The 23,541-nt window shown below is 35.2% G+C and overlaps 1 protein-coding gene across 1 annotated transcript in view; it reads left to right on the plus strand.

Moving 5' to 3' along the window:
* Positions 1–19,289, plus strand: part of HFM1 (helicase for meiosis 1) — an 85,119-nt gene extending 65,830 nt beyond the window's left edge. Inside the window, exons 30-38 of the mRNA XM_047084925.1 lie at positions 1,087–1,167; positions 1,390–1,505; positions 3,881–3,960; positions 4,933–5,036; positions 11,368–11,481; positions 12,857–12,947; positions 18,181–18,292; positions 18,385–18,539; positions 19,220–19,289. Coding sequence (XP_046940881.1) covers positions 1,087–1,167; positions 1,390–1,505; positions 3,881–3,960; positions 4,933–5,036; positions 11,368–11,481; positions 12,857–12,947; positions 18,181–18,292; positions 18,385–18,539; positions 19,220–19,289 — 923 coding nt within the window. The remainder of the gene's footprint in view (positions 1–1,086; positions 1,168–1,389; positions 1,506–3,880; positions 3,961–4,932; positions 5,037–11,367; positions 11,482–12,856; positions 12,948–18,180; positions 18,293–18,384; positions 18,540–19,219) is intronic.
* Positions 19,290–23,541: the final 4,252 nt, after the last annotated feature.

A 23,541-nucleotide genomic window follows, 5' to 3' on the forward strand; every position in this document is an offset into this window, starting at 1 on the left:
ACAGTAGTTTTTATCTCTGTCTTTACCACAGTCACAGAATGGTCTTATCTGAGTATTGTTTATATTCTGCCAAAGTTGATTGTATTCAGTTGGGAGCACTATGGTCCAGCTGTCAGCTTGCAGTTTCATTACTTTATCACTACCCAATACATTGATCTGCTGGCCCTTAAGGCATCTAACCAGTTCCCTCTTGTGGTGAGTAGACTTATCCATGTAGTCCAGGATGCTATACAGATGTTATCGTTATCCAGATATGTCATGTCTTGAAAATGAGCAACAGCGTTGAAAATTAAGAGTAAAGGACCAAAAAATGATTGTAAAGGTTTTCAAAATTCTTCACTATCTTCAACATTTCTAGTTAAAGTCTGTGCTCCAGCAAAAATAAACTTATTTCTATTTCTACAGTATGTGGTTTGCCCTCTTTGGGTATTATGCCCTCTATGTGAACATGTTCCCCTGGTCCCCTTCTCATGTCCAGATCCTATCTATCAATTCAGATGTCTGTCCCTTCCCCCATGTTACTAAGATCAAGAAAAAACCTACTTAAAATATTATGAAGAATAAATTATGTATTTGGATATACTAGCTCAGTGGGTCAAGCAGGCAGCAATCTCTTTTCTTTATGAATTCATATAGCAAATTTCTTATACCCCTAAAACACTTATTTCAATGTTTATTAAATACGTATGGTGTCCTCCCTACTAGAAACTATCACTGATGCCATTAAAATGACATGACGTTTGCTTCTTTCCACGTTCTTCTTAAGTGTAAGTATAAAGCAGCAGAGAAGTTTAAAAACTCCACCCTCATTCTTACCTCATTCAAGATAAGAGTTACTGATATTCTGTGGTATTTGGCTCTATTTATGTCAGGGAGGTTAAGAGAAGCTTATAGGTGGGTCAATGCTCCTTGCAAAAAGCTGGGATTGGGCAAATAGCCCAACAGGGACTAGCTGTTATCAGAAATACCATTTTAAAATATTAAACGGGTTAACACTTGAGGAAGTGTAAAATCATAATCTTTTTGTACTGTCTGAAAGGAAATAAATTCTAGTAAAAAACAGGTTTTTTTCTTATATTAATTTAGGAATGACTGCTTGCAAAAAACCTGGGAACCGAGAATGTAATCATCACTGTAAAAATAAACATACATGTGGACATGACTGCTGTGAGTTCCATAAAAGATGTTTATTTCAGGTTTTAAAAATTGAAAGGTCTTTGAATAGTAATAACAGCCTAATTATCTATGTATGATATTTATATTATGCAGTTTATAATTCAAATGATTTTCTTTCATGAAAAAAATTAGATTAGAAATTATAAAGAAACTTGGCTTTACATGAACACTACCTAAAGTTTAACCTAAAGGATCTAGAATTTCTTCTCATAGGTAAAACTGGAGTTGCACAAAAGTCAGTAATGAAAGAGTCAACAATCTCTTCATATTTATCTGATTTAAGAAACAGGAATGCTGTTTCATCACTTCCTCCAGTTAAACGTCTCAAGGTTAGTTTTAATAACATTTATCCCTTGCTCTGTAATTTAATATATATGAATATTCCTTTATATTCTTTCTGTATATCAATTAGGTAGGTATCTGCAGTGTACTTTAGTTACTTCAGGGCTGTATTTTCAAAATACTTTTTTTTTTTTTTTCAACGTTTTTATTTATTTTTGGGACAGACAGAGACAGAGCATGAACGGGGGAGGGGCAGAGAGAGAGGGAGACACAGAATCGGAAACAGGCTCCAGGCTCCGAGCCATCAGCCCAGAGCCTGACGCGGGGCTCGAACTCACAGACCGTGAGATCGTGACCTGGCTGAAGTCGGACGCTTAACCGACTGCGCCACCCAGGCGCCCCCAAAATACTTCTTCTGAAGGAAAATATACTTCTTAATGAATCTGTAAATCTACTTTTGGGACACAGTTCTACATAGTCCCTTATTAGTCTTTTTGTTGTTGTTAACCAGCAATTGAAACTAGAGACACTTACCCTTTCCTGTGTTCTGTTTGTGTTGAAACTGGTGTGGAAATTCTGAAGTTGATTTTGATTCATGTACTTGGATGAGTACTGAGCAAGAGCCTGCTTTCCAAGTCATGAAAGGATGGTAGCTTATACAATTGATAGGCTAGTCAGTAGCAGACTTATTCTGAGCCTGCATCATCATATCCAGGGCAAAATAATTGATCAGGCCACAGAAGAGAGGCAAGAAAATAGCAGAATGTCTGTTTCTTCTGTTTCTCTTCTGTTCTTTAACAAGAATGAAGATTTTAAGTCATGAGGCTTAAACAAGGGGAATATTGGGAAACAGGGAGTGACATGCATTTTGAAACAGCTACCACCTTCTCTGAGATAATTTTTTAGTAGCCCAAGCTTTTCCTCCCTCCTTTTCTCCCTCCCTTTCTTCCATCTTTCCTTCCTCTTTCCTTCTCCATTCCATATTATTCCTTCTTTCTTTCCATATTCATTTTTTTAAGTTGATTTATTGTTTTTAGTAATATGTACATCTAGCATGGGGCTCAAACCCACAACCCTGAGATCAAGGGTCTCACACTCTTCCAACTAAGCCAGCCAAGTGCCCCCCTTCCGTATTCATTGAGCACCAAGAATATGCCAAAGGACTGTTATAGATGCTAAGATACTGCTGTGAAAAAGACAGCTTTAGTCCCAATCCTCATAGAGCTTATAGCTGAGTGAAGGATATAGATAGCTAAATAGGCTTTTTCAATGTAGTGTGATGGATGATTCTATGACAGAAATTTAAGATAACTTGAATTTGGATAGAAAGTGTACTCATTCCACATTTGATAGGCCAGGAAGGGATTCCGAACAAACATGACTGAGACTTGAAGCCAAGTATGGAGAGGGAGGCACCATAGTGGTGGTGGAGAGGGATAAAAAAGTATTCCAGACAGAAAATGTGCAGTGGTCCAGAGCTAATAAAGAGCCAGAGGAGATCTTTTAAAACACTGAAGTTATACAGTACATCTGGAGTTCAGTTACACATTGGGGAGTGGAGAGATGAGGGTGAAAAGGCTGAAGAGGTAAGTAAGAGCTGGATAATGAAGGCCTTTTTGCTATTTTAAGGATTTGGACTTTATCCTGAAAGTATTGGGAAACGACTAAAGGGCTTAAAGCAGTGACATTACCAAAATTGCATTTTATAAATTCACTCCGGATGCAATGTAGAGAATGGATTAGAGGATGATAGAAAAGGAACATAAAGACTCATTAGATAGGTTTTGCAGTAATCTAGGCAAGATTGGCCTACTCTAATGTAATGGCAGTAGCAGTGGAGAGTAGTGGCTAGGTTTAAAATATTTCTCAGATAGAATCAACTACCCTGGTACTTAATTGCTTGTGAGGGGTGACGTAGAAGGATCAAGATGATGACCAGCTTTCTGGGTTGAGCAGCTAGGAACAAAGTGAGGCTTCACTAGGGTAGGAATTCCAAAGGAAAAACAAGTTTAGAGAAGTAGATATACATTAATTTCAATTTGGTAAATACTGAATTTAGAAACCTGCAAGATGTCTAGGTAAAGATGTTCCACAGACAGTTGAATATAACAGAAAACCAGGAGAAGGAGCTGAGTAGAAATACATATTTAAAAGTCATTCACGTGTAGATGATAATTGAAGCCAGGGATGTAAGTGAGGTGTTTGAAAATGTGTAGAGGGAGAAGAGAAGGCCTAGTAAAGAACCATGAAGAAATACCTACGTTTAAGAAGTGCCTGAGAAGGAGATTTGATTTGAAAACTAGCCTGAATTTCTCATAATTCATTGATTTTGTGACTTTATGTACTGGCAGGAATTTTGCTGTTTGGCTTGTTAAAAAGTGTTGCTATGAAATTGATAGTTGAATTTTTTTTTCATTAATAGATGCAAATGAATAAATCTCAAAGTGTGGATCTTAAAGAATTTGGTTTTACTCCAAAACCTTCTCTTTCCAGCATATCAAGGTATAAATATAATGTTAATATCCAAGGTAGAATAGTCCTCATAAATTCTTTGCTTCTCCAAATAATCATGTGTTCAGAGAAAGGTGAACACTGGCTACATTCAAATCACAGTAATCATGTAGTTCCGTAATGAAGTAATGGCATCATAAGAGTTTGGTTATCTAAATTTATTTAGAACTCTGTAGTTATAGAATATTTTAACATTCATTGAATCATCTCTTTCGTGGGAAACTATCCATCCTATATGTCATGCCCTCAGGCTTTTTCTGCCTTCTAAACTTAACAGGAGACAAAAGTATATTTTAGAAAGAGAAATCATGTTGCTGTACAAAGTCTAATCTTTTCCATTTAGGGGCCCACTCTATATTAATAACACTTCAGATTTATAAAATAATTTACAATTTAAAAATTGCACATTGTGCATTATCTCTTTTGACCTTAACAACAACCTAGCTCATAAAATGAGGTATTTCTATCCCATCTTATAGATAAAATAACCGAAACTCATATTCCTGGTTTTAAGGAGAAGACCCTAGATGATAACTCAGCATTCTTTTCCTATATCATGATGCCTAGAAGGCAATTGTATATGTCATTTCCCTTCCAGATAAGGGTATTCTATATTCAGGGATGACATTTAATATACTTAACAAACAGTACAGAACAGCCACTGACCAATCAGAACAGATGCCAACACTACTTAAAGATATCCTAGCTTTTGTTATCTAATTGAAAGTAGCATTAGCAATAGATTTTTAAGGCTATACACAGATAGCAGATATCTACATATTTGGGACATGTAAAGATGACTAAGTATCTTGCTTCCATTAAACACCTATTTTTTTTACCCTTTACTACCCAGGCTAATGCAGTCTATCATAAAAGTGTTGATTTTAATTTTAATTGTTGATCTAATTTTGATTTAAGTGTTGATTTAATTTTAATATTTAATATTTTTATGGCTTTGTAAAGGTCAGAGTGTTTAAATATACCTCAATTGTCTATAATGGAACAGAGGGATCAGCATGAAATCTGTGCAAAAGTTCAACAAGAACCATCTGAATATCAAGACAAAGGTAAATTACCATTGATACTGCCTTGAAAGAGAAAATTATTTATTATTACTTCAGAATGACAATGTTATTGAAAAACCAGCATCTGAAATTACTATGATTAACTTGGCAACATTTTTCTCTTGGGTTATTGGACCAGTTTCAAATTCTTAGGTCTGTTATTTCAGATGGTCTTGCTATATTTGTCACAGATTTTTAAAAAATCTCTGCCCTACATAGCATTGACTATTTTTATTTAAAGATAATATGAGGAAAAGCTGAGAAAATAAGGGATCTCAAGATACACAAAGTGTTAAAATGCTGAACTATTACTTTTATATGTCTTTAGAATTATTTAAAATAATTTTATGTTTATAAAATTAGTCCAGTTTTACAAAATATCTGTGTGACCTTGGGAAAATTATTTAACCCCTTTAGGTCTTAGTCTTATCTTTTAAATTAGGGGATTAAATTAGGTGTCCTTTAATATCTCTCCAGTTGCTAAACCTATGATTCTTACAACTTCCATGATAATAAGAGAATATAACCTAGTTTGTGGAATATAGCTTGTATGTAGTCTAGATTTGCTTTTCATCTGTGTCAGTCATTAAATTCTTTTTCAACATTGGGATTGGTTTATCAATACTCTGGATCCTGATATTAATAGCATCCTTTGTCTGGGTCATGCCATTAATAGCCAGTCTGTTAAAATGTGTGAGAAATAATCCTGGCTATAGAGTTGTTTGTTTGAGTTGCTGTATATAGAAATGGTAAACTTGGGGTTTCCCACAAATAATTTCATGTGTGTGACCTTAGCATCTGTTGACACTCTTTCTTTCATGCTGTCACTTAATGCTTCCTCTGGCCATAATTTAAGATCTTAAGTAGGCAAGGGCTGGCGTACCAATCACCTCTTATGACATGGCAGTCATTAGGCCCAAATAAGAACAAGAAAAGTCCCCTAATGTCACTTAGAGTATCAGAGCATTTATCCAACTTCCTCAAAGCCTGAATATCATTACAACAGGGAGAGAAGGTATGAGATTGTCAACTCTTATTTTTATATCCCTTCAACCTATAGCCCTCTAACTTATTCCTTGTTCTGCTGCTCTGTTCCCTGCACTTCTGCTTACTTTAATTATCCCTGTTTACTTACGTATCCCTCTGTTCACTTTCATGCTGTCTTTACATAGTTTCCCTACTTTGATTTCTTTCCCACCCCCATTCCAAATCCAGTTTATATTATGATATTAAAGTCTCATTAGACATCATTGATAATTGTATCCCTGTTTTACTGAATGGGCCACTTTTTTTTTTTTAATAGAAGAAGCTGTGTAGTATAGTACTTAAATTCACAGGATCTATAATAATCTGTCTAGTGGTGCCTAACTGAATCAGTTGGTAGAGTATGCGAGTCTTGATCTCAGGGTTTTGAGTTCGAGACCCACAATGGGCTTAGAAATTACTAAAAAATAAATGCTTAGAATAATCTGTCTAGGTTCAAATTCTAGGTCTGCCATTTATTAGTTGTGTCACATTTCATAATATATCCAACCACTTTATCTCAATTCCCTCATCTGCTTATGTTTTAGGGATTTTACAATTAAATGAGATAATGTACACAAAGCTCTTAGCATAGTATCTGGTACTGTTATTAATAGTAATTGAGTATATTCATTATTCCTTTCACATATTAGTTTTGCATGGCAAAACATACTTTATATGTATTCAAATATTGCTCTTGAGAATGTTTTTAAGAAAAACATGCCAATTTTTGTCATCCTAATTCCAATTTCAAGAAAGGAAAAAGAAAAATGTCAGAAACTATATGAGAAAGCATGTTGAATCATAAAATTTAAATTGTAAGGGACCTTTGTGTAATTTTTCATTTTATAGTGAAAGAAACCAAGACTCTGAGAGATTAAATTACTTGCCTAAAATCACATATCTAATTAATGGCAGGACCAGAAATAGATTCTATATCTCTTGATTCCCAGTCCAATGCCATTTCTATAAAATGAAATTGACTTTTAGTTGTCAGTGGAGGATTGAAAATTGAATCTATATGAACTCTTTCAACTTTCCACTGTACAACTATATATTTCTCTATTTCTGCATCCATCCTTAACTCTGTCTTAAAAGAAGAATTATCTTTTATTCTATTCAAGGCTTATCTCTCCAGCTGTAGTTTTAATCTTCCCAATCCTGCCTCCCCTTAGGGAGGGCCTTAGGAGACCAGTATCCATTTCCTCTTTCCCATATTGTCCATCTCTCTTCCTTATTTCTTTCTCTTCAACATGTAAATATGCTCATGTCTCTTCCTTCTTCAGCTCCCTGTTCTCATCTAGCTACTCCTGACCGTTTGGGTGGTAAGTGGCGGAAATGCTACTCAAAGTGACTTAATCACAAAAAAAGAAGACCACTCATGTAAACTTGTAAATCCAGACATGCATCTGGCTTTAATCTTGCTAGATCCAGGCACTATGATTTTAGTCATGCTTCTAGTTTTCTCTCAATCTTTTAGATATGCCTGTTACTACTTGGCTTTATTTTTTTCAATAGTCTTTCTCACATGACAGGTAACCCCTAACTCACATCTTCCCAGTTTAACAGACTTGGTAGAAAAACAGTCTTCCCCTTTTACCTTTGGTAAACCAGAGTTCATTCTAACTGGCCTCAGCTGAGTCTTGTATTTCTCTCTTGATCAATTCCTACAGCCTGGGGATTGGGTCATATGTTCCCCCACTGTAGCCCTAGGGACCAGGGTACCATGAAAGACATCCTCACCAGGATCACATGGAATGGGTGGAGGCAGTTTCCCCAAAGGATGAAAAAGATACTCCTATTAAAAGAAGTGAAAAGGGGCACGTGGATGGCTCAGTTGGTTAAGCATCCAACTCTTGATTTTGGCTCAGGTCATGATCTCACAGCTTGTGAGTTTGAGTCCCATGTCAGGCTCTATGCTTACAGCCTGCACGGAGCCTGCTTGGGATTCTCTCTTTCCCTCTCTCTCTCTGCCCCTTCTTGCATCTCTCTCAAAATAAATAAACTTAAAAAAAATTTTTTTTAAGGGAAAGCATATCAGGCAGACAAAAAAAAAAACAGAATCACCAGAGTCTTTATATACTTTAATGTCTTGCTTTCCACATCAAAACAAAAATTCTTCAAAAGGCAATTTATACTCACTGTGCTCATTTCCTTACCTCCTAGTCACTTTTCATTCACTAAAATTTGGATTCTCCATCACTCCTTTGAAACTGGTTTCATTTAGACCATTTAGTGATCTTCTAAGTTCTGAATTCAGTGAACTCTTTTCAATTTTTATTTTCTTTGACCTTTGTATTTGACACATTTGGTCTTGCCTTCCTTTTGGAAATCTCTCCTTTGGTTTTAATTAAGCCATTCTGCTTCTCCTACTACTTCTTGAATTGCTTGGGCTTTTCTTCCTTTTGATATTAGAAAAGTTTCTTTCTTGCTTCTTTATTTTTCTTGCTTTGTAAACTTTTCTTATTCACTGCCACTCAAGTCCATGTCTACAATTACTAACTATATTTAGATGATTTCTACATCTGCATCTGTATCTTTCTGTCTAGCCCCTGACCCATCTATACAATCACCTTCCTGGATATATCCACCTAAAAGTTAACATATCAGCCTCTGAACTCTTTCTGTCTTCTCTGTATCTCACACTGCTCCTTTTCTTTTCTCCTTAGGTTGGTGAGTGAATTCTCTTCTTTTCTAAGCTGCTAAAGGCAGAAAAAGAGTCATCCTAAGTATCTTACCTTACATGCAAGTAATCGCCATGTCCTATCTATTTTGTCTCCTAAACATCTCTCATATCTGTTCTTCTTCTCTCTCCCTTCTGCTGATACTCTAGCTTAGACATTCAATGTCTTTCCCATTGTAATATGTCTTACTTTTCTCTTTGCTTTCAGTCTCATTATCATTCCATCTGTAACTATTCTGAATGATCTAACAGGCATCTCCCATCACGTAAACCTCTTGCTAAAATATCTTCAGTAGTTATCCATTGCCTATATGGAAAAAAAAATTAATTCCTTAACATTGAAGTTAAGCATCAACATAATTTGGCACTTAAATGCTTGTGCAGTCTCAATGAGCCCTTTTCTTCTACTTTGTGCTCTAGAAATCCTGAAAACATAGTTTACCAAACATTCTCTGGTCTCCCATACTGCTGTGTCTTTCACATGTTGCTCTCCCCTCACAGAGTATCTTGCCTTCCCCTCTTGCCCATTTCTGCAGGCACCACTCTATCAAGCTCAAATTCCAACATTAACTTCTAAGCATTTTACCCTCTTAGAGGTGTCCCCTCTGACTTTGTTATAGGTTTAAGTCCTGTTTCCTTTGCATTCTCATTGCACTTTGTGCCTACTTCTATTTTTAGTATGTATTATATTGTGTATGTATATCAATGAACAGAAGTAGAAAAATGTGAACTGGAGTTGTAGAACAGTTGAGAGATAATGTAAGATTTGGCTAGGTGAAGAAAAGTGTAGAGGATATTTAAAAGTGAAGGAAACTCAGTGCACTGGAGCAAACTTGTGCTGGCTTGTGAGAGATGATTATTCTTGGGAATCGTTCAGCCATTATTAAAAGTTTAATTATATAAAATTTCAATTAAATAAGTTATACTAAAAACAAAGACTGTATTCAGAACTAATATTCTACCATATATTACTGTTTTCTGTGTTCTTGAGATTATTTACCTCTATATTTGTATCTGTATGGTGGAAATACTATATTATGGGGTGCTACTATGCATTTCTTCTCAACTTTACTTTTAGAGATATTACATTGGAAGCTTGAAATTAATCATAATGGGAGTATTTATACCATAGAAATCAGCAAACACTACAAATTAGGACTTGATTTATTGTTTTGTTTAGATTTATGAAAGTGATGGATAAAATGTTAATAGCGCAGATTAGAGGCACCTAGGTGGCTCAGTTGGTTGAGTGTCCACCTTTGGCTCAGCTCCTGATCTCATGGTACGTGAGTGTGAGCTCCACATTGGGCTCATTGCTGTCAGCTCAGAGCCCGCTTTGGATCCTCTGTCCCCCACCCCCCCTGCCCCTTTTCCACTCATGCTCTCTCAAAAATAAATAAACATTAAAAAAATCATGCAGATTAAATTTAATAATATGTTGTGTACATAGCTATTACATTGAGAATACCATGAAAAATTGAAGGAATATTGTAGTATTTGAAAACCATTGTCTAATTTAGCGAAGAAGTTGCCTAAGTCAGTGAATGAATGAGTAAAGTCCCAACCTCTGTCTTTGTTATTTTATTTTCATCTTAGTTGCTAAAGTCAACAAGAATGTTAAATAGCATTTTTGTGAGAACTGTATTCATTTGTTAATTGTAATGATAGGTTGGTTATAGATGTAAGAATTTGGCAAAACTCAATGAAAACATTCAGTGAAAATCAGATATATGGAATTTATAATTATGCATGTTATATATTTTATTATTATTTGTAAATCATGTGCTACATATCTTTTACCTATAATAAATACATATAATAAACACATGTATGTATATAAATGCATACATGTTTTGAGAAGCAATTTATTAAACATTTATTAGCACAATTACTTTGGAAAACTGCAAGAGTAAAGGCACTTATTCCCTACAACAATCTTATGAAAAAGGTACTTTTATAATTCCCATTTTGCAGAGGAGAAATTAGGCTCAGAGACTTTAAATTACTTGTCTAAGATTATACAATGAGAGAAGTGGAATTTTTCACCCAGGTAGTGTGGTTCTAAGCCTAGGCTATAAATAATAGATAACACTGAGGATTTTTTAGCAGGAGAAAATTAAGATCTATTTTGGGTAAATATATCTCATAACAATATTCAAAATTCACCTGTAGGGAAAAGAGCTGGGGGGAGGAATACCATTTTAGAAATTATTCATTTTTAGAGTATGGCTATTCTCATCTAGAAATTAATAGGGAAAATTAATTCTGTCTGAAAGAATCTATTGAAAATTCAATTTAGTGCAACTATCAATATATGTACTACAGTAAATAGAATTGGTTGAAAACAATATTCAACAATATTGCTTGACCCAATACTTTTGAAAACTACTGTTCAAACCTCAGTTTAGTAGTTGAAAGATGTGTTTGATGTATCAATAGAAACTGATGTTAATGGTTTAAAAAGTACCTATACTCTTTTATACATGCACATGACAGATTTTTCTAGATGGAACTCTTCTACAACTTCAAATGAGAAAGCCCCTCAAACAGTACTGTTCAACAGACATCTTAATGCATCTGGAAACCAGAATTTGACAGATGCGGATAAAAGTAATTCTCCATTCTCAGAAGTTCTGAATGTGAACTTTGAATTGGGAGATGAAGTTTGGGATGATTTTGATGATGAGAACTTAATAGAAGTTACTGATTTTTCAGCCGGTACTGAGAAGACAAATACATCAGGTAAAATTGTATCTTAGCATGAAATAATTTCATGAGAAATTCTTTGAATATTTTTCAGTTCAGTTTCTGGGACTCATTTTCTTTGTCTTTTTTATGCGCTTGCTTAACTAGCTTTGGTTTGTTAAGATTATGATTTTTAGCGAAACTGAAAAAGTAACCCTTCCATAAATTGCATTTCCTCCTCTAAGGACAGAGGTCAAGGTTATTCCATGATAATGATGCAGCACATGAGCTTTTTCTATTCTATTGCTCCCCTATATTGTTAAAAACGCTATTCAAATTCAGATTATTTATTGAATTTTCCCTTATAAAACACACTATCCAGCTCTCAATTCTGTGATCACACATAATCTGCTAATGTTTGTGAAGGACAAAAAATACTCCATTTTTAAAAGTATTCATCTGTTAGCCAGGAAAATGAAAGACACCTTTTATCTCTAGCAGACATAACTGATTTTTTTTCAGGTATAAGTAAACAAAATTAGGAAAAAATTAATTTCTTCTGTATTGGATATTGTATTTAAATCATTTACAACCCCAAAATAATGGGACTGAATTTTCTGAATTACTGGCAGATTCACTCTATCTCACTAAAACAGAAAATGAGAATCTTGGTAATTATATGAGAAGACAGCAAAATGGAGATACTGATGGCTGACAGAAGGAAATCAGTCCTTCAGAACTATAGTTGCCTCTTAATGTATCCCACCCCAGTGCTCTTTAAAAAAAAAAAATCTTAAGGGAAGCAATTAGAAGTCAAAATATTATTGTTTTAGGGCTCTAAGAATTGCCTAAAGAGCTATTATTCCTTCCAGAAGGAATAGGATTTGACCACGTTCACAAAATAGGTCAGGAGAATATATGATGTGGAGTTAGTAGGCACAATTTCCTGTATCGCTGTACAACTACTAGTCCCTACCTCAAAATTAATAGTCATGTGTATTGCAATTTAAGAGGCAATTTGTACTGATTCTTTGAGGTAGCTTAATCCTGTGAGGGCATAGCTTTGACACTGGAAAAATCAGTCTCAATAAATGTCATGTATATAGCACTTTAAATGAACTTAGCTACATGCAGACCATTGAAAATATAGAATGAAATTCAAACTGATCATTTACATGAGTTAAGTAAGTAAGTAAAAGTGGTTTGGGACCTTTTAGTATAGTGACTAATAAGCTAACCCGTGTGTTTATAGTTTTACTCCCTTAGCTTTGCTCCCTTATTTCTCTATGCAAATTAAATGTGATTAGTGAGAAGTATTCATTCCTTCTTTAATCAGATCATATCTGTTGGAGACAGCCCTTGTAGAACTTCTGAAAAGATCCATTCTTCTGTTTCCTGACATTTTACTTCAAAATGTTATCTCTTTACATAGGATTTAGAAACACTTTGAGTTCAAGTATCCAGGGAAGTAAGCTATCCCTTCAAGAGTCAAAGAGCAAATTCCAACGAGAAATGTCAAAAAGGCAAGTTTTGGAATTTTGGTTTGAAATACTTTACAAGTGTATATCCTCCTGACATATAATTGGAGAATGGGGATCAAATCATTAGATGTCAGAGAAGCTATAAGGTATTAGCTAACCTGAACCTTCTTACTCTTAGAGCTGTGTTTCTCAAAGATCTATTGACAGACCAACTACTTCAAAAGTATTGAAATATATTAAAAGTGCACATTCCTAAAAAAAAAAAAAAAAAAAAAACAAAACAAAACACATTCCTGGGCCCCACACTAGACTTACTATATCATGATCTCTAGGGTCGGTGCACAGGAATTTTCACTTCTCAAAAGACTTGAAAACTAAATAGTAGGAATTTGACAGGTAGAAAAGAGGAAGATAAGGCATTCCAGATAGAAGAAGCATGTGTGAAGGGATACGGCTTGAAAAGGCATCTCATGCTCAAGGGTCAATAAAGTGTTGTCTGTATGGTCACAGCATTGAGGCTGAGAGTGCTGAGGTCTGATTGTAAAGAGCCTCAAATGCCATATTTAGATAACTTTACCATATCCAGTAGGTCAGGGCTCACAAACTGAAACCACCTTCAAGACGTAGTGGGCCAAGGCCAACCACAGAGTGTCCCATCTAAAAGGCACAACTGTAGAGATATCACAATTACAGATTTCAAGGTATACTACAAAGCTGGGGCACCTGGCTGGCTCAGTCTGTAGAGCATACAACTCTTGATCTTGGGTTTGTAAGTTTGAGCCCCACATTGGGTGTAGAGATTACTTAAAACTAAAATCTTAAATGGGGCACCTGGGTGGCTCAGTTGGTTAAGCGTCCGACTTTGGCTTGGGTCATGATCTCACACTCTCTGAGTTCGAGCCCCGCGTCAGGCTCTGTGCTGACAGCTCAGAGCCTGGAGCCTGCTTCATGTTCTGTGTTTCTCTCTCTCTCTGCCCCTCCCCCACTCATGCTCGCGTTCTCTCTCTCTCTCTCTCTCTCTGTCTCTCAAAAATAAATACACATTAAAAAAATTTTTTAAATAAAATCTTAAAAAAAGATACACTACAAAAAATATTAATCAAAATGGTATGGTACCGGCAAAAAAATAGACACAACCACTTTTTATACCATATACAAAATAAACTCAAAATGGATTAAAGCCCTAAGTATAAGACTTGAAACCATAAAACTCCTAAAAAAAATACACAGGCAATAATCTCTTTGACATCAATTTTAGCAATATATTTATGGATATATTTCCTCAGGCAAGGGAAACAAAAACAAAAATAAACTATTGGGACTAGGCCAAAATAAAAAGCTTTTGCACAGCAAAGGAAACCATGAGCAAAACAAAAAGGCAACCTACTAAATGGGAGAAGATATTTGCAAATAATATATCCAATAAGGGGCTAATATCCAAAATATATAAACACTTTTACAACTCACACCAAAAAACCAATTTGATTTAAAAAATGGGCAGAGGGCCTGAATAGACATTTTTCCAAAGAAGACATACAGATGGCTGACAGACGCATGGAAAGATGCTCAACATCACTAATTATCAGGAAAATGCAAATCAAAACCATGCGATATTACTTCACACCAGTTAGAATGGGTGATATCAAAAAGACAAGAAATAGTAAGTGAGAAGGTAGAGAAAAGGGAACTCTTGTGCACTGTTGGTGGGAATATAAATTGGTGCAACTACTGTGGAAAACAGCATGGAGGTTCCTCAAAAATTAGAAATACAACTATAGTAATACGACTGCTGGATATTTACCCAGAGAAAAAAACACTAATTCAAAAAGAAAATGCACCCCTGTGTTTTTGCAGCAGCATTTACAATAGCCAACATATGGAAGCAGCCCAAGTTGTGGGTATCAATGAATGGCTAAAGAAGATAGGAGATATTTATATATTTGTATCTATAATATTACTCATCCATAAAGAAGAATGAGATCTTTCCATTTACAACAACATAGATGGACCAAGAGGGTGTTATGCTAAATGAAATAAGTCAGATCATGTGATTTCACTTAGATGTGAAATCTACAAAAACAAAGCAAATGAACAAACAAACACAAAAACAAGACTCTTAAATACAGAGAACAAACTGATGGTTGTGTGGTGGTGGATGACAAAATAGATAAAGGGGATTAAGATGTACAAGATTTCCACTGGTAAAATAAATAAGTCACAGAGATGAAAAGTACAGCACAGGGAATATAGTCAATAATATTCTAATGACATTGTATGGTGACAGATGGTAATACACTTACTGTGGCGAGCACTGAGTAATGTATAAAATTGATGAATCAGTAAGTTATATGCCTGAATTTAATACAACATTGTATGTCAATTATATTTCAATAATAAAAAGTAAAATAAATAAATAAATAAATAAATAAATAAATAAATAAAAGGAGCAACCACTACTCAGGTCCAGCCAGTTGTTGCTGTGCAAGAAGTAAGTATCTAGTGTTGTCAAATATTCTGATTTTCAAAAAAAGCTAGGTATCTAAAATTCGGTGTGACATCTCCTGACTTAAATTTTGAAAACTAATTTTTAAAAATGTGATATAATCTATAACAACCCCCACTCCAGGTATAGTCTAGTTTTTAGTCTCCATAGTAAGCAGTAGGAAGCCTTCCAAGATACTTATGCACAGGATAAACAATTTGATGAGACAAAATTATTTGTAGATGAGATATAGGTATATGATATATATATAGAGAGAGATTGAATTGTAGAAGGTGGGACCATGAGAAGCATGGTGGCCAGCACAAAAGACAGGTTATGGTAAGGCCGAAACTAGAGCAGAGGTGATGGGAACTGAGAGGTAGTTAGATTTTTGAAACATTTCATAGATAGCACATACTACAGTAGTTGAGGAAGAGGGAAAAAATACATGGCAAGTGAGTACACAAAGATGTTAATCTGAGAATATAAGACACACAGACATTTGTAAAAGTAAATAGTAATTTTAAAAATGTTAAATTTTGGGGAACCTGGCTGACTCAGTCAGTCAGTAGAGCATGAGACTTGTGATCTTAGAGTTGTGAGTTCAAGTCCCACATTGGGTGTGGAGCCTACTTTAAAAAATTGTAAAAAGAAAAAAAAGAAACTTCAACTTGAAGTATTTTTGCAGAAATGCGAAGTGCATCTGGATAGTGGACTTGGCTAGAAGTCATGGAGAGTAATTATAGCCACAGCCAAAACTTTCCCCAAAAGAAATACTGACAACTTTTTATTCAGGGTCTAATTTACTTAAGGATTATTTATTTCTCCTAGTTTAAAAAAAACATGAAATTTGTGGTGTCTCTTGGTATTTTTGCTCTTATTTAGTCATTTTACTTATCAACATCATAGAATCATAGATTTCAGAGAATTCCAGAGCCGAAGTGTGCTTAATTTAAGCATCATTTAGTTTCTCCACTGCAAGATACTTGAATCACCATCCAACGTCATTGCCATAGATATTCATGACATCTCTACTAAAACAGCTCTAGTGACCAGGAGCTCATTCACTTCAACATGCCTGATCCATGTTTGGGTCTCTCAGACCATTCAATAGCTTTTAAGAATATTTGTCTAAAATTTGTCTTCTTACTATTTCCATTCATTGGTTCTAACTGTGAGTCATACAAAATAAATGAATTAGAAGCATCAAAGTAGAACAAAGCTGTGGGTGTAGAGAAGCAAAAAATAGGTAGGAAGTAGGAAGATAACAAAGCACATAGACAGTTTGGTGAGCCATACTTTTAGAAGCTATAAATAATTTGGGGAGAGTTTAAAAGTGATGAACAGAAAATAAGTGGATTTAAAAGGGAATCCTTATCAATTAGCCTCTAAAGAAAAAATTGTGCCATAAGTTGGAACTAGAAAGAAGGCCTGTGGGACCTGAGGATTTGGGGTGGGAAGGAATCATGCTTTTCCTTTTGTACCCTTTTTGACTATTTTAATTCCTTGCTTTTGATCAAAAACAAAAAGATTCAATCATATCAATACATGTACTTCTCTACTACCGGTATCCACTGCTTATTACTCTTTTTTTTTCTTTATATGAAATTTATTGTCAAATTGGTTTCCATACAACACCTGGTGCTCATCCCAACAGGTGCCCTCCTCAGTACCCCTCACCCACCCTCCCCTCCCTCCCATCCCCCATCAACCCTCAGTTTGTTCTCAGTTTTTAAGAGTCTCTTATGTTTTCGCTCCCTCCCTCTCTTTTTTTTTTTTCTTTTTTCTTTTTGGTGGGAATGCAAACTGGTGTTTATTACTCTTTACATGGCTATCATATTTTAGCCTTTGAGTGTCATCTTAAATTGTCACCTCCTCAGACATGCATTCATGACTACCTTTTTAAAGTGGGTTTATGTCTTCACACTTTTTCTTGTAATATTACTCAATTAATTTCCTTCATATAACTTCAGGATCTATAATTATATGTATTTATTGTTTACTCATTGTCTGCTCCTCTACTAGATGATAACTTCCTCAGGATTTGTTTACCTCTTCATACCTAGCTCCTAGTACAATATCTAGCATATGGTAGTGAATAATAAATGTTTTTTAATGAATAAATTTAATACAGAAGATTGAAGGTGAATCCTAGTGTAGTTTTAGATTGGAAGATAAATAAAGGTGTCTATCTACAGTGAGACCAGAGCAGGGAAAGGAGATTAAAAGTTGAGCCAAGTGAGATTTAGAAAAGATTTACAGACTGCTAGGTAATAGAAAATTAAGCATGAGACCCAATTTTAAGGAAAATTACTGAATGATTACTTCTGTAGCCTTTTAAAAATAGTATTTTTATCTAATTTGAAATATATATAGATTGGGGGACACCTAGATGGCTCAGTCAGTTAAGCGTCCAACTCTTGATTTCTGCTCACGTCATGATTTCACAGTCGTGAGATCAAGCCTTCCGTTCAGCCCTGCCCTGAGCATGGAACCTGCTTAAGATTCTCTCTCTCCCTCTCCCTCTGCACCTCCCCTGCTTGTGCTCACACTCTTCCTCTTTCTCAAAAAAAAAAAAAGAAAAAATTAAAAAAATATGTATAAAGTGGTATTTTGTCTAAAGGAAAGGAGATAACACCAGATTTTCCATGAGTCTAAAAAACAGAGCATCTTTTTTTTGTAATAAATATGACAGACTATAATCATCTTCCCCAAAGAATCACTATTGATCTAATTAAGACGGTTTGTTTCTCTTATTCCCATATTTTAAAAATAATTAATTTTGATTTTTAGTGTTGTTTCATCACATGAGAAGCCAGATATTTATTTATCAGATTCTCCTGTGTTCAAGTTTGATGCATCCTCCATGACAAAATTGCCTCCACAAGCTGGAAATGCAGATATTGTAAGAAGCACTTCATTGTTTTTCTTTTAAATTCTGCCTGAAGAGTTAAACTTTCAGTGATTGCCTTTTTTTCTGTTTTCCTCAAAATATAGGTCTGTTTACAAGAAAGAAAACAGCAGAGTCTGTCACCAGAGATTGAAAAGCTGTGCTTTACTCACTCTAAAAAAATACCAAATTCTTCACATTTTATTGAGAAAGTGGATTTCTTTATTAGCAACAATGAATGTAAAAAGGAAATTGATTTCAGGTAAGAATTCTTTAAAGTGTTTCAAGACTATACCAATAAAAACTTTCTGTGAAGAAATTCAGCATTCCTTTTTCCTTGATTTATTTTAAAGATAACCTAAACATTTTATTTGCTTAAAGACATTGAAAAGTTATACCCCTTTAGGGTGACCTAAACCCTTAAGACAATTCATAATTTTAAGTATGTCAGTTTTTGAGAATATATGTTTGATACTTTTAATGAAAATATATTTTGTTGCTAAACTTTTTTTTTAAGGATTTGAACACAACATGTTGATAATGTAAAGTGTAAAGTTACTAAAATCCAAATGAGATTTGCTAGTTTTTCAAAAGTTCAAGTTGTATTTTAGCCATGGAGCTTTTTCACAATTGTACAGGTTCGATGAAAAGGCATATTAAGTCAAATTAGTGCCCCCATGACTGGTCACTTCTATGGCTAACTATAGCAATTTCTCTATCTCTCTTTAATAGTCAAGGTTTACAGACTTGTTCACATATTGATTAAATATTACTTTTTTAAATGCTTAAAGAAATACCTAAGATGTTTGATCCCTACTTCTCACAGTTTATGAAATCTGATTTCCCCCCAACAGACTTCTTAAGGTTATGCATATTGAAGTTCATTTGATATATTACCTCTCAGCAATCTATATATATTTCTATATTTGCTTTCCCCCCCAGTAGGTATCATCCCGATGATGAAGCTGAGGAAATAAAGTCTTTTCTGGGAATATTTGATGGTATTTTCTAAAACAAACCAAAAAATTTTATCTTATATTAATAAGACAAAGTATAAAGACATCCAGTTATAAAGCAAGCATTTTATTTTTTAAAGGTAGTTCATAATTGTTCAATTTATTTTTTCTCTTGGATTTGATCAGTTCTGTTGACTGATTTGCAACAAAATATTTGGACAGATTCATTTTCCTATTGTAACTTCATGAAAAGCACTTTCACAGTGGGTTTGTTTCAGTAAGCTGAAAATTAAGTTGCTCTTAGCAATTATTTGGTTATTAAATACATCTTGATTGGATTTTGACAGGAACTAATTAAAAAATTTTTCTTCAAAAACAAAAAACAAAAAAAAATTATTCTTAATTTTCTCAACAAGAAGAAAGGTATTCTATGAAAAGAAATGATGCTAGGTTACTGAATCTGTTTATTGTATGGATTATTCACCAATATTGTTTTGTTTTACTAAAGATTTTTAAGAGTCTGTGGCTGTCTGAAACTGTTGTTATATAACTTCAAATAATAATAAATGAAACATTAATCAACATAGATTGTTTTCCTTTAGCTTGTTTTCCAATATGGTGAATCCTAAAACTTTGTTACGTTGACCTTTAGCAAACACTATTTCATGTTATTTTCCCATGAATTTTCTCTCAAATTTATTGATATTTATTGATAAGTAGTGTATAGGCAGCCTAAGAAGTGCTTATTATTCTGTTTATTTATAGATACAGGTGAAGTTGAAGCCCACTTAAGAAATTTTAGGAATTTAGGGGCATCTGAGTGGTTTAGTTGGTTAAGTGTCCGACTCTTGATTTCAGCTCAAATCATGACCTCACAGTTAATGAGTTCAAGCTCTACATTGTGCTCTGCACTGACAGTGCAGAACCTGCTTAGGATTCCCCCCCTCTCTCTCTCTCTCTGTCCCTCCCCCTCTCAAGCTCGCTCACTCTCACCCTCTCTCTCAAAATAAATAAATAAATAAATAAATAAATAAATAAATAAATAAAAGAAATTTTAGGAATTTTTCTTTAAGCATAAAAGCCTTAGAGATGAGAAAAGTAGAGAAGAGAAACTTCCAGATGAGATTGTTGTTATTATCATTGGTAAACATTTATGAGGCATCATATATTAAGCATAGAGAAAAAGCTTAAAACAAAACTAAGAAGCTTTATTACCATGTTGAAAAATAAGAGCAACCAGTTCCTTTATTTTAGTCATCTTTACAATTGGCATGTTTCTGCATCTGAATCAATCATGCTACAACCTTTAAAGGTTATTAAACACCATTAAAATGAAAAATTGGTGCACTGCAATCTGCTCATCTTGCATACATAGACTATGACACTAAAGAAATAGCAATTTAATTCAATGAGACTTATTATGATCTGCTAAGCAAAAGCACTCTGCTTGATACTGCAAAGGAAGCAAATGATGAAAATACTGTTTTTGCTCTCATGGAGCCTACTTTACATTCTGGGAGAGAAACTGAGACATATAGTAATGCAATAATAAAATACAGAATACATTAGAGAAGTGGTTCTCAAGCTTCAGGGTACATTGCAGTCATCTAGAGGGCTTGTTTGGAAACAGAATGCAGGGCACCATACTCAGAGTTTCTGACTCAGTAAGTCTGGGCTGGGACCTGAGAATGTGCATTTCTAACAAATGCCCAAATAAATGCTGATGTTGCTGGTCCAAGGATTGCACCTTGAGAAACACTGCAATAGAGGTTTAAAGAGCTCTGGGAGTTCATAGGAGAGAGAACATAATCCTGACCATAGAGTCGGGGAAGCCTTTATACAGGAGTTAAATTTTTTTTTAATTTTTTTAATGTTTATTTATTTTTGACAGAGAGAGAGACAGAGCATGAGCGGGGGAGGGGCAGAGAGAGAGGGAGACACAGAATCCAAAGCAGGCTCCAGGCTCTGAGCTGTCAGCACAGAGCCTGACATGGGGCTTGAACTCACAGACCGTGAGATCATAACCTGAGCCAAAGTCGGATGCTCAACCGACTGAGCCACTCAGGCGCCCCTATACAGGAGTTAAAATTTGAGCTGAGCTTTAAAAGATGAAAATGATCTTGGTGAACAAACACATGAGAGAAGAACATTCTGGCAGAGGAAACAGCTTGAGCAAAGCTCCTAGGGAGGAAAATATCTATTTGGGGAATAATGAATAGATAATATTAAACATAGGTTAGTGTTGTAGGAGGTGTTTGAAATGTATCTTAAGGCCAGACTGTGGAGGACTTTAAATGCTAAGAAACCTGAGCTTTATTCAGCAGACAAATGTTTCGCAAACTTGCCTGATCATAAGAAACATATGGATAATATATTAAATATAAAAATTCCTAGACCTTACCTGTTTCAGAATCGCCAGGTGAAAGGGACTGGGAATTCTATAGTTTTAACAAGACTTCAGGTTGTTCTTTATTATCAAGCCAATTTTGGAAACACATGGGTAGTTTCACTTCATAAGTAAAACAAATGGCAAATTAACAGCTTTATCATAGACATGCCTTATTTTGTGCAAGTGTTTACCTGGAAAGTTAAGTGTAGTAGTTCTTAAGAAGTAGACTGATTTCTTAAAGGAGTCTAGTCACTGGGTATTCTTTCCATGAGTGAATAACCCTACAGTTTCCATTTTGTAACGTAAGGTTTAAATATATTTCAATGAACCACACAACAGAGCTTTACACAAAAATCTTTGTTGGATTCAATTTTTTCATCTTTTGTTTTTTTTTCTTTCAGTTAAAAAAGTCCTTAACAGGCTGTATTTTTCTCACAGTGTTGGCATAATGGCTCCTACCTCATAGGTATGAAACAAGAATTTAATAAGCCACTTTGTGGGACGCTCTTAGTTTAGGGACTGATGCATAATATGTTCTTAGTAAGTGGTAGTTGTTCATACTTAAAAAATATCCTTAGCAGTACTTTATTTTATTATTATTATTTTTCAAAGTTTATTTATTTTTGAAGGAGAGAGAGTGCAAGTGGGCCAAGGGCAGAAAGAGAGGGAGACACAGAATCCAAAGCAGGCTCCAGGCTCTGAGCTGTCAGCACAGAGCCTGAAGCAGCCCACAAGCCGTGAGACCATGACCTGAGCCAAAGTCGGACACTTAACTGACTGAGCCACCCAGGCGCCCCTACTGAGCAGTACTTTAAATAGCCCATGGGGAAGGGGTGAAATAATACAAACAGACTGTCCCCACCTTCTGTTTGGACTCATAGTTTTTTAACTTTATGATGGTGTGAAAATGATATGCATTCAATAGAAACCATACTTGGTCTGTGAATTTTGATTTTTTCCCAGGCTGGTGATATGCATAGGATACTCTGTGGCAAAGTTGGGCAGGAGCAAGGAGCTGCAGCTCCCAGTCAGCCACAGGACCATGAGGATAGACAACCATACACTGACAAACCATTTTGTACCCATGCAACCAAACTGTTTTACTTTCAGTACAGTATTCAATAAAGTACGTGAAATATTCAACACTCTGAGATAGGCTTTGTGTGAGATGATTTTGTGCAACTGTAGGCTAATATAATTGTTCTGAGCATGTTTAAGACAGGCTAGGCTAAGCAATGATGCTCAGTATGTTTGGTGTATTAAGTGTTTTTTAAAAGATGTTTTATTGGGGCGTCTGGGTGCCTCAGTCAGTTAAGCATCCAACTTCAGCTCAGGTCAGGATTTCATGGTTCGTGAGTTCGAGCCCCACTGACAGCTGTACTGACAGCTCCAGCTGTACTGGAGCCTGCTTCAGATTCTGTCTCCCTCTCTTTTTGCCCCTCCCCCACTCATGATCTCTCTCTCTCTCTCTCTCTCTCTCTCTCTCTGTCTCTCTCTCTGTCTCTCTCTCTCAAAAAATAAAATAAAATAAAAATGTTTTATTTATTTTTTTGAGAGAGAAAGAGAGAGACAGAGCGTGAGCAGGGGAGGGACAGAGAGAGAGGGAGAGACAGAATCCCAAGCAGGCTCCACACTATCAGTGGAGCTCCAGTGCAGGGCTTGAACCCATGAACTGTGAGATCATGACCTGAGCCAAAATCAAAGAGTCAACACTTAACTGACTGAGCCACCCAGGCACCCCAAATGCATTTTTGACTTAATGGTATTTTCTACTTATAATGGGTTCATCAGGATATAACCTCATCGTAAGTGTAAGTCAAGGAAAATCTGCATTCATTTGTCATATTTGAATTGCAGTAAGTTGCATAGGACTTGACAAATGAACTCTTTGACTTTCCATAGATGAATCATCCATAGAA

Source organism: Lynx rufus, unplaced genomic scaffold (assembly GCF_022079265.1).
Source record: "Lynx rufus isolate CCGP_SWC_20201006 ecotype Redwood Valley unplaced genomic scaffold, mLynRuf1.p SCAF_2, whole genome shotgun sequence".
NCBI classification, from domain to species: Eukaryota; Metazoa; Chordata; class Mammalia; order Carnivora; family Felidae; genus Lynx; species Lynx rufus.